The sequence below is a fragment of the Schistocerca americana genome, chromosome 3 (assembly GCF_021461395.2).
Source record: "Schistocerca americana isolate TAMUIC-IGC-003095 chromosome 3, iqSchAmer2.1, whole genome shotgun sequence".
NCBI classification, from domain to species: Eukaryota; Metazoa; Arthropoda; class Insecta; order Orthoptera; family Acrididae; genus Schistocerca; species Schistocerca americana.
In genome coordinates, this window is record NC_060121.1 from 757,786,789 (window position 1) to 757,799,323 (window position 12,535).

The following is a 12,535-nucleotide window of genomic DNA, read 5'->3' on the forward strand; positions in this document are numbered from 1 at the left end:
CTAGTGGTTTGGCACTTGACTCGAAGGTTCGAATGCTTGAGGCAAATAAAAATACTGTTAAGTTATGTATGTTAACCGAGACGTTGAAGCGTGTACTGTTTTTTACTGGAAATATATACAGATTAAAACATTGGAAAGCTCTTGGAAAGACGAGTTCACTGATATAATGCTTGTTAATGCTGGCGTAGAAACTCTTCGCAAAAGAAGCCTAGATCGTTTGATGTCAAATAGTTTATTTCATGACTAGTTTCGACAGTAAGTAGCTGTCATCCTTGACGTACTGAGAACACGCTTCAGTCATGATAATACAGCTACATCACAAAAATATTTGAGAAACGTGCTAAATTTGAAAGGTAAGGCTGTTGGTGTCCCCTATTGCGCTGTAAATAACGCCCAATTCGCCTCTATGCCAGGCTCTGTCGTTGTGTCGAGCTTTTCGACTGTTTACTCCTCTCCACAAAAACTTTTCGCGTAGACCTCAGAAAGTATACACACGAAATAATTTTCTTATGCCCGTTTTGATTCTCTAGGAGTCAGCTTATAATTCCATTTACAACACTCAGAAACCACCCTCTATCTTTGTCGTAAGAAGTAAGGTCAAAAGGAATGTGTTTTATCTCAACAGCTATGGCTATCTTCTTGGTGTGTAACAATCGAGCCTTCGATAAGAGCCCCACCTGCTAGTGTTTACACCAGAATAGCGAATTTCAGATAGCTTGCCTTTTAATTTTAGAACATTGTCTTATACTTTTGGCTGCGCGTAGTGGCCGCGCGGTTAGAGGCGTCATGTCACTGACTGAGAGGCCCCTCCCGCCGGATACTCGAGTCCTCACTCGAGCATTGGTGGGTGTTGTTCTTAGCATAAGTTAGTATAGGTAGTGTGTAAGTTTAGGGAGTGATGAGCTCAGCAGTTTGGTCCCTTAGGAATTCACACCCATTTGAACATTTTTTTCTTATATTTTTGCTAGTCTGTGCTAGTTCTGACCTTTACATGTCACCCAGAGTAAGTAACAGAGCTCAATGAAACATTATTCATACATATAAAGAACTGCTACCACATACACTGAAGAGCCAAAGAAACTGGTACATCTGCCTCATATCGTATAGGGCTCCCATGAGCACGCAGAAGTGACGCAGCAAGGCGTAGCAACTTGATAAATGTCTGAAATACTGCTGGAGGGAATTGAAACCATGAATCCTGCAGGGCTGTCCATAAATCCATGAGAGTATGATGGGGTGGAGACCTCTTCTGAACTGCACGTTGCAAGGCATCCAAGACATGCTCAAGAATGTTCATGTCTGGGGAGTTTGGTGGCCAGCGACAGTGTAAGTTCAGACAAGTTTTCCTGGAACCACTTTGTAGCAATTCTGGACGTGTGAGGTGTCGCATTGCGCTGCTGGAATAGCCCAAGTCCAGCGGAATGTACAATGGACATAAATGGATGCAGGTGATAGACAGGATGCTTACGTATGTGTCACCTGTCAGAGTCGTCCCATATCACTCCCACTGCATACCCCCACAGCATTACAGAGCATCCACCAGTTTGAACAGCCCCCTGCGAAGATGCAGGGTCCATGGATCCATGAGGTTGTCTCCACAACCGTACACCTCCATCCGCTCAATACAGTTTGAAACGAGTCTCGTCCGATGAGACAAGTAGTTTCCAGCCATCACCAGTCCAATGTCGGTGTTGATGGGCCCAAGCGAGGCGTAAAGCCTGTGTCATGCAGTCATCAAGGGTACACCAGTGGGCCTTTGACTCCGAAAGCCCATATCGGTGATGTTTCGTTGAATGGTTCGCACGCTGACACTTGTTGATGGCCCAGCAGTCAAATCTGCAGCAATCTGAGGAAGGGTTGCACTTCTGTCACACTGAACGATTCTCTTCAGTCGTCGTTGATCCCGTTCTTGTAGGATCTTTCTCCGGCCGCAGCGATGGCGGAGATTTGATGTTTTACCGGATTCCTGATGATCACGGTACGCTCGTGAAATGGTCGTACGGGAAAATCCACACTTCATCTCTACCTTGGAGATTCTGTGCCCCATCGCTCGTGCGGCAACTGTAACACCACGTTCAAACTCACTTAAATGTTGATAACCTGCCACTGTAGCAGCAGTAACCGATCTAACAACTGCGCCAGACACTTGTTGTCCTATACATGCGATGCCGACCGCTGCGCCATATTCTGCCTGTTCACATATCTCTGTATTTGAATACGCGTGTCTATACCAGTTTCTTTGGCACTTCAGTGTTGTACAGAAGGTAATTGAAAGAAATACGCTCTGAGACGAACAGAAATTACACCTTTACTCGCCGCGCGGGGTAGCTGCGCGGTCTATAGTGTCTAGTCACGGCTCGCGAGGCTCCCTTCCGTCGGAGGTTTCGAGTCCTTCCCTCGGGCATGGGGGTATGTGTTGTCCTTAGCGTAAGTTGGTTTAAGTTAGATTAAGTAGTGTAAGCGTAGGGACCGATGACCTCAGCAGTTTGGTCCCATAGAAATTCACCACACCTTTACTCGCAGACTACGATTACACTGTAATTACCGTGATTTATGGTGTCCCCTGTATATTGCAAAACGAAGGACATAGTTCTTAATAGGATGCCTCGTCACTACAGACAGTAATGCATGCACTGTTACGAGCTCCCGTGATGGCCACAAGGTCGGTAAGGAATTCTTGAGAGTGTATTCCTTTCCTCCACCAAGGCGGTTGACAACTGCTAGATAGTCGCTGCTGCATGGCATGCTACAATAAATCTCCTCAGAGCGCCCCACATATGATCGATGCGATTTAAGTCGGGGATACGGGCAGACCAGTCCATTCGGGCATCATCCTGTCGTTCCAAGATCTCCTCGACCTGTTGTGCTATTCACTGCGGTTGCACATTGTCATCCACATAAAGAAAATCAGGGCACAATGCACCCCTGAGAAGATCCACATGGGAAAGGAGTACAGTGTCACAACACTGACCGGCGAGTGTACCGTGTTCAAAGATTTGTACGAGGGTCACTCCAAAAGAAATGCACACTATTTTTTTTTAAATCCATCTTCTATTCTACACGTCTGAGAGTTTTACAATGTGTAGATACATCATTTAGGAACAATATTTTCATTTCTCCACATAATTTCTATCCCTCTCAACTGCCGTACGCCATCTTGCAACCAGCGTCTGTATACCCGCACGGTAAAATTCTGAACCAACCTGTTGGAGCCACTGTTTGCCAGCGTGCACAAGGGAGTCATCTTCAAACCTTGTTCCACGATGTGAGTCTTTCAGTTTCCCAAAGAGATGATAGTCACATGGTGCCAGGTTAAGACTGTAAGGCGGGTGTTTCAGTGTTGTCCATCCGAGTTTTGTGATCGCTTCCATGGATTTTTGATTGACATGTGGCCGTGCATTGTCATGCAACAGCAAAACATCCTGCTTTTGCCGATGTGGTCGAACACGACTCAGTCGAGCTTGAAGTTTCTTCATTGTCGTCACATATGCATCAGAATTTATGGTGGTTCCACTTGGCATGATGCCCACAAGCAAGAGTCCTTCGGAATCGAAAAACACCGTAGCCATAACTTTTCCAGCAGAAGGTGTGGTTTTGAATTTTTTTTCTTGGGTGAATTTGCAAGATGCCACTCCATTGATTGCATCTTGGTCTCTGGTGAAAAATGATGGAGCCATGTTTCATCACCTGTCATAATTCTTCCAAGAAATTCATCTCCACCATTCTCGTACTGTTCCAAAAGTTCGCTGCATACCGTTTTTCTTGTTTCTTTGTGAGCCACTGTCAACATCCTGGGAACCCACCTGGAACAAACCTTTTTAACGCCAACACTTTCAGTATTCTGCTATTCTGCAAACACTTCCTTCCCCTATCCCAACGTAGCGTGACAGTTCGTTCACTGTAATGCGTCTGTCAGCAGTCACCAATTCGTTAACTCTCTGTACATTGTCTGGAGTGTGTGCAGTACGAGGCCTGCCGCTCCGAGGACAATCCTCCATATTGCCGTGACCGCTTTCATCACGTAACCTGCTTGCTTACCGACTAACTGTACTGCGATCGACAGCAGCATCTCCATACACCTTTTTAAACCTCTTGTGGATGTTTTGCACTGTCTCGTTTTCACAGCACAGGAATTCTATGACAGCACGTTGCTTCTGACGAACGTCAAGTGAAGCAGCCATCTTTAAGACATGCTGTGACGGCGCCACTCACGGGAACAGGTTGAACTAAGTTTGAAAACAAGCGGGAAGAATGTATATACACACTGTAAAACTTTCACACATGCAGAATGAAAACTGTATTTTTATAAAATTAGTGTGCATTTGTTTTGGAGTGACCCTCGTAGGTCAATACACCCCTGCAGTTTACGCCTCTCCATACCATAACACGAACGTCGAGCAGCGTGGGGGAACGTCCAGCATTGTCGAACATCATAGTTTTGGTGGTCCAGGTATTATTATTTGGGGATGCAGAATGCTGCATGCCCGTACTAACCGCATACATTTTTCAACACGGTATATTCACTGGTCAAAGTCGTTGTGACTCCTTTCCAGCATGCGTCCTTTCAGGGGTGCACGCGACCCTTATTTCTTATTTGTGGATGACTATGCACGACCACATCGAAGAGCGCAGGTGGAGAAGTTCCTGGAATGAGACGATATTCGGCGAATGGACTGGCCTACCCTTTAGCGCGAGTTAAATTCTACTGAGCACGTGTGGGATGCGTTGGGGAGGCGTAATTCAGCACGTCCAACTGCACCATCGACCATCCAGCCGATGTCAAACAAGCTGGTGGAGGAATGGAACGCTGTACCCCAAGAACTTTTTACCAACCTTGTGGCCAGCATGGGAGCACGTTGCAGAACAAGCATTGCAGTCTGTGGTGATCACACATCCCGTTAAGAATTGTATCCCTTGCTGCAAAGTCCAGGGGACGAACGGAAATCACTGTCTTCAGTGTAATTATTGTCTTTGAGCAGAAGTATTATTTCTGTTCGTCTCACTGCGTGTTTGTTTCAGTTATCTTCTGTACTATACTGTAGCAGTTCTATGTATGGTCCAAGTTTCATCGAGCTATATTACTTGGGAGTTATACATCATGCGACAGTTACTTTTGTCGTTACCTTTTGCATACGAGTGTAAAATATTTGCTTATATTATATTCTGGTTTCTTTGTCTCACACTTCTGTCTGTCTTAAGCTCTATTTGTGTCTTCTAAACGTTATTTCTATTTATTTGCGTGTTAATGCAACTATCTCTGATATGTGATTGTCAAGACAGTATTTGGAGCACAGCCTTTGGTAGTCACCCGTGGGACGACTATTAGGTGCCCTTGCTGCTCGCAGTAGCTCACTGCTCCAATATCTTCCGGTTGGTCATTCGGTGTCTTTGATCAGCAAGGTGCACAGGCAGTCGCTCGCGGCAGTCATTTCGCACAGTACAGAAAGCCCAACACTAGGAGTCCAAACGTGTAGCTTCTTTATTGTACTTTAATGGAAAGATTGGGCGACTGTATCGCCACAGTAGGGCCACACTAGAGCAAGCAGTGATGAAAATAAAACAGTTATTTTGTACCAGTACTGTTAAACAGAATTAATGACATTTCTTCCGTTTTTCTTTTGTTCCTTCGTTGCCTCAAAATTCATGGGGGTGTGTTCCGTCTTTGCAACTAAATGAAAGGCAATTTGTTTTTCACCGTACACGTTCGCTGTCTTTGTAATGAAGCGTTAGCAGAGGCCCGTAATACATGTTTGTATTATGTGTTGGCTACAAGTACGGTACTATGCAACGCCTTCTCACGTCCTCTTGTTTTTCAGGCTAGAAACAACTTCTGCAGCACAATTTTCGCGAAGTTAAATTATCATTTGGTTTTACTTACTTGCTAGTTCATGTGTGTGGTTTTGGATATGTGTTTACTCGGTCCCCATACTCCAGATGGCTAATTTCCGGAATTTTTTTTCACCCACATTTATTACAACACTTCTCTTGTACTTTTCATTCTGCGTTGAACGTGTGTGATTACAGTGTGCAGTGTTGCCGACTGTCGCTGTGTATTATCTTCCGTCTTTTGTTTGTATGTGTGTATATATTATTTGTTTTGTGAATATACAGGGTGATCAAAAAGTCTGTATAAATTTGAAAACTGAATAAATCACGGAATAATGTAGATAGAGAGGTACAAATTGACACACATGCTTGGAATGACATGGGGTTTTATTAGGACCAAAAAAATACAAAAGTTCAAAAATTTCCGACAGATGGCGCTTCATCTGATCAGAATAGCAATAATTAACATAAAGTAAGACAAAGCAAAGATGAGATTTTCACTCCGCAGCGGAGTGTGCGCCGATATGAAACTTCCTGGCAGATCAAAACTGTGTGCCGGACCGAGACTCGAACTCGGGACCTTTGCCTTTCACGGGCAAGTGCTCTACCAACTGGAAACATGCAAAGCAATGTCTCCGCAATATCCTTTCTTTCAGGAGTGCTAGTTCTGCAAGGTTCGCAGGAGAGCTTCGGTAAAGTTTGGAAGGTAGGAGACGATGTACTGGCAGAAGTAAAGCTGTGAGGACGGGGCGTGAGTCGTGCTTGGATAGCTCAGTTGGTAGAGCACTTGCCCGCGAAAGGCAAAGGTCCCGAGTTCGAGTCTCGGTCCGGCACACAATTTTGATCTGCCAGGAAGTTTCAAAGATGATGTTCTCTACAGGAAATGCTCAATATGTCCACCAGCTTTCCTCAACAATAGCTGTAGTCGAGGAATAATGTTGTGAACAGCACTGTAAAGCATGTCCGGAGTTATGGTGAGGCACTGGCGTCGGATGTTGTCTTCAGTATTCCTAGAGATGTCGGTCGATCACGATACACTTGCGACTTCAGGTAACCCCACAGCCAATAATCGCACGGCCTGAGGTCTGGGGACCTGGGAGGTCAAGCATGATGAAAGTGGCGGCTGAGCACACGATCATCACCAAACGACGCGCGCAAGAGATTTTTCACGCGTCTAGCAACATGGGTTAGAGCCCCATCCTGCATAAACATGGTACGTTCCAGCAGGTGTTGATCAGCCAGGCTGGAGATGATGCGATTCTGTAACATATCGGCGTACCTCTCACCCGTCACGGTAGCAGTTACAAAACCAGAATCACGCATTTCCTTGAAGAAAAAAGGCCCGATAACGGTAGATGTGGTAAATCCATCCCATACCGTGACTTTCTCGTCGTGCAATGGAGTTTCCACGACAGTTCTAGGATTTTCGGTAGCCCAAATTCTACAGTTGTGGGCGTTGACAGACCCTCGGAGCGTGAAATGAGCTTTGTCGGTCCACAACACGCTACTCAACCAATCGTCATCTCCCGCCATCTTTTGAAACGCCCACACCGCAAATGCCCTCCGCTTTACTAAATCGCCAGGTAACAGTTCATGATGCCGATGGATTTTGTACGGATATCGGAGGGTACGCCTCAGTGCCAACCAAACAACAGTGTATGGAATGCCGGTGCGACGTGCGACTGCACGAGCGCTGACTTCCCCGTGCATAGACGAACCTGCAACAGTCTCCATTTCTTCCTGAACTGTGTCAGCAGCATTACGCCTTGTGCTCGGTCGGCCACTACGGGGTCTATCGTCTAAACAACCCGTGGCTTCGAACTTCGAAATCATTCTCGCCACAGCTGCATTTGTCAACGGACCTGTACCCGTTCGAATCCCCTTCCTATGGCAGTAGGATCGTAACGCTGAACTAGCAAGTTCCCCATTCTCATAATACAGCTTCACTAAAAGCGCCTTTTCAGGTAACGTCAACACGCTGCTACTGCTGGCGCATCTGATTCTCTCTCTCATTACAGCTCCTTTTATACACGATTGTCATGCGCAGTCACTGACGTTTTGCTGTCCAGCGCCATCTGTCGGACATTTTGTGAACTTTTTTTTTGTTCTAATAAAACCCCATGTCATTCCAATCATGTGTGTCAATTTTTACCTCTCTATCTACATTATTCTGTGGCTTATTAAATTTTCAAATTTATACCGACTTTTTGATCACCCGGTATATTATGTATACTAAGGTGATGTTTTTCACCTTTAAAATTTCTAATGGTCTTTGCAGCAGCTGAAGCTCACTAGAGAAGAGAAATTAGAGACGTGGGACTTCAATGCATTGCACACCTCATGTAAGTCTGAAAACTAAAATGTGCTTTACACGTGTTTGCCTACAGGCGAAGCAAGATGCCGAGCACGCGGAAGATGATCCTGCAGCATGTGATGACTGACGTGAGCACCAAGATGAACCGCACCAAGAAAATGGGCATGGACGTGCTGGAGACGCCGCTCAACCGCTGCCTCTCCACGCTGGACATCACCCTCCTGGGTGAGTACCGCTCAGCTTGCGCCACCCGAGTGCTAGGCGCAAATAATTTGTAGAGAAAAAAACATATTTCTACCTGGGAAGAAATAGCAAAAAATTCCAGAACATCCGATTATGGATGCTCCCTTCTCCTCCGCATACGTGATTAACCTTTCCTTTTATCTGAAGATATTTTTCTTTTTACTTCTTGGAGAGGTATATTGAATAAGACAAACATAAATCGACAACAAAGATAAAAGTAAATATTGTCTCTACGTTCAACAGTAGCCAATAAAGCAATGGTAAAGTAATGTATCATGCTACATATCGAACACATAACAGGAATTAGCAAACGTCATAGTATTTGGAAAGTCCTGGCCGATTAAATCTGTGCGCCAGACACGGACTCGAACTTGCGACCCTTTCCTGTCACGGGTGAATACTCTAACTACTGAGCTAGCTTTTATTTTTTGTTATATTTTTCTTGTCTTTCTGTTTTTGTAGTACTCACAGCAGGTTTTTATTATTTTCGAGCCGGCCGCTGGTGGCCGAGCGGTTCTAGCCGCTTCAGTCTGGAACCGCTACGATCGCAGGTTCGAATCCTGCCTCGGGCATGGATGTGTGTGATGTCCTTAGGTTAGTTAGGTTTAAGTAGTTCTAAGTTCTAGGGGACTGATGACCTGAGATGTTAAGTCCCATAGTGCTCAGACCATTTGAACCATTTGAGCCATTATTTTTGACCAATATTAACTGAAAAAAGAACAACCAAAACATCCTCTGACTCATCTTAATGCTTGATCTGGTTACATAATTCCGCATTCAGCACATCAAAATACACAACTTCAGCACTCGAAAATAATGACATTTGAATAAGGATTTTACCAATTCCTGAACAAAATATTCTTACTGTACATCCCTTCAAATACTTTCTGCAGAAATAAGACCAAGTATCAAATAACCTTGTATTTTCCACGCAACCTCCCTCCTAAACATTTAACTGATAGCTCCAACAAAGGCACCAACACACAACAACCTACTTTTAGACCTGTAATCCATTGTCTTTCATATACAAAATGAAAATGTCTGTACAATTTATGTTTACAGTTTAGTTACTGTCCTTAAAATTGTTTTTATGAAATACCCCATTCCAGTTTTGACATTCCTGTAATCCAACGGCATGCAGCTATGGAGCGTTACCTACCGAACACTTTCGCTGTTCGCAAAACTGAAATTCGATAGTAGAAAAAGGAAGAGAAGAAAAAATTGTGAGTGAACATGGACTTTGGGAAAGGAATGAAAGAGGAAGCCGGCTGGTACAATTTTACACAGAGCATAATTTGATCATCGCCAACATTTCGCTTAAGAATCATGAAAGAAGGTTATGTACGTGGAAGGGACCTGGGTACACTCGAAGGTTTCAGGCTGATTATATAGTGGTAGGACAGAGATTTCGGAAGCAGATTTTAAACTGTCAGACATTTCCACTGGCAGATGTGGACTCTGACCACAATTAATTGGTTACGAACTGTATGTAAAAGCTGAAAAAATTGCAAAAAGGTAGAAAATTAAGGAGATGGAATCTAGATAAGGTGAAATAACGAGAGATTGTTGAGAGTTTCAAAGAGAGCACTAGGCAACGATCGACTAGAAGGAGGGAAAAGAGTATAGTAGAAGACGAATTGGTCGCTTAGAGAGACCAAATAGTGATCACAGCAGAGAATCAAATAGGTAACAATAAAAGGAATAGTAGAAATCCTTGGATATCACAGGAGATACTGAATTTAATTTATGAAACAGTAAAATATAGCGCGGAGTGGCCGTGCGGTAAGAGACGCCCTGTCACTGATTGCACGGCCCCTCCAGCCGTAGGATCGAGTCCTCCTCGGGCATGGGTGTGTGTGTGTGTGTGTGTGTGTGTGTTGCTCTTAGCAGAAGTTAGATTAAGTTAGTTTAAGTAGTGTGTAAGTCTAGGGACTGTTGACCTCAGCAGTTGGTCCCTCAGGAATTCACACACATTTTAACATTTGAACATTTGATAAAATATAAAAATGCAGCCATGGAGCTGGCGAAAGGGAATACAAATGTCTAAAATATGAGATCGACAGGAGGTGCAAAACGGCTACGGAAGAATGGCCAGGGGACAAATGTAAGAATTTACAAGCATATTTCACTAGGGGAAAGGTAGATAATGCATACTGGAAAATTAAAGAGTATTTCGGACTAAAGAGTAGCAGCTGCATGAAAATCAAGAGCTCGGATGGAAAACCAGTCCTAGGGAAAGATGGGAAGGTTGAAATATGGAAGAATTATATAGGAGGTCTACAGAAGGAAGATGAAGTCAGTATTACAGAAATGGAAGAGGCTGTAGATGAAGATGAGATGAGAGATACGATACTATGAGATTAACTTGACAGAGTACTGAAACACCTGAGTCGAAACAAGGCCCCAGGCCCTACTGACAGTCTTGGGAGAGCCAGCCAAGACAAAACTCTTCCATCTGGAGCACAAGATGTATGAGACAAGTGAAATATCATCAGACTTCATGAATAATGTAACAATTCCAATTCCAAAGACAGCAAGTGCTGGCAGACGTGAATATTACCAAACAATCAGTCTAATAAGTCGTGGTTGCGAAATACTAACCCGAGTTCCTTACATAAGAATGGAAAAACTGGTAGAAGTCGACCTTGGGAAACATCGTTTGTATTCCGAAGATGTATGAATACGCAATGCAGTATTGACACTACGACTTATCTTAGAAGACAGGTTAAGGAAACGCAAACCTACGTTTATAGCATACGTAGACTTAGAGACAGCCTTTCACAATGTTGACTGAAATACTATCTTTGAAATTCTAAAGGTAGCAGTAGTAAAATACAGCGAGCGAAAGGCTATCTGCAACTTTTACAGTACACAGACGGCATTTATAAGAGTCGAGGAGCATGAAAGGAAAGCAGTACTTCAGAAGGGACTGACACAGGGTTGTAGCCCATCCCCGACGTTATTCAATCTGTATATTATGCAATCAGTAAAGCAAATCAAAGAAAAACTTGGAGTTTGAGTTAAAGTTCAGGGAGAAGAAATAAAAGCTTCGAGGTTTGCCGACGACATTATAATTCTGCCAGAGACAGCAAAGGACCGAGAAGAGAAGTTGAACAGAATGAACACTGCCTTGAAAGGAAAACACATGATGAGCATCAACAAAAGCAAAATAAGGATAATGGGATGTAGTCAAATCAGATGATGCAGACGGAATTAAGATTACGAATGAGACATTAAAAGTAGTAGACGAGTTTTGCCGTTTGCGCAGCAAAATAACTGTTATTACCGGAAACAGAATATAAAACATAGACAGGCAATGGCAAGAAAAACGCTTCTGACGAAGCGAAATTTGTTAATATCGAATACAGATTTAAGTATTTCGAAGTCTTTACTGAAGATATTTGAAGTGTAGCCATGTGTGGAATGAAACATGGACGACAGAGACTTTAGAGACGGAGAGAACAGATAATTTTAAAATGTGGCGATATAGAAGAATATTGAAGATTAGTCTATCACGTAACAAATAAGAATGTACTGAATATAACTGGGAGGACAAGAAATTTGTGGCACAATTTGACCAAACAAAGGGCTCAGTTGATAGGACACATTCTGAGACATCAAGGGATCACCAGTTTAGTGCTGCAGGGAACTGTGGAGGGCAAAAGTCTTAGTGGCAGACGAAGAGATCAATACAGTAAGCAGATTCAGAAAACTGTACACTGAAGCGCCAAAGCAACTGATATAGACATGAGTATTCAAATACAGTGATATGTAAAAAGGCAGAATACGGCGCTGCAGTTAGCAACGCCTATATAAGACAACAAATGTCCGGCGCAGTTGTTATATCGGTCACTGCTGCTATAATGGCAGGTTATCAACATTTAAGTGAGTTTGAACGTGGTGGTATAGGTCGGCGCACGAGCAGTGGATCACAGCATCTCCGAGGTAGCGATGAAGAGGGGATTTTCCCGTACGACCATTTCACGAGTGTATCTTGAATATCAGGAATCCGACAAAACATCAAATCTCCGAGACCGCTACGGACGGAAAAAGATCCTGCAAGAACGGGTCCAACGACGACAGAAGAGAATCGTTCAGTGTGACAGAAGTGCAACCATTCCGCAAATTGCTGCAGATTTCAATGCTGGGCCA

At 43.8% G+C, this 12,535-nt stretch overlaps 1 protein-coding gene and 1 non-coding gene across 2 annotated transcripts in view; both read left to right on the forward strand.

Moving 5' to 3' along the window:
- Positions 1–12,535, forward strand: part of LOC124605584 (cationic amino acid transporter 4) — a 237,570-nt gene that overhangs the window by 121,678 nt on the left and 103,357 nt on the right. Inside the window, exon 3 of the mRNA XM_047137366.1 lies at positions 8,214–8,365. Coding sequence (XP_046993322.1) covers positions 8,214–8,365 — 152 coding nt within the window. The remainder of the gene's footprint in view (positions 1–8,213; positions 8,366–12,535) is intronic.
- Positions 6,586–6,660, forward strand: Trnas-cga. The gene has a single exon. It is a non-coding gene; the product is annotated as a tRNA-Ser (tRNA).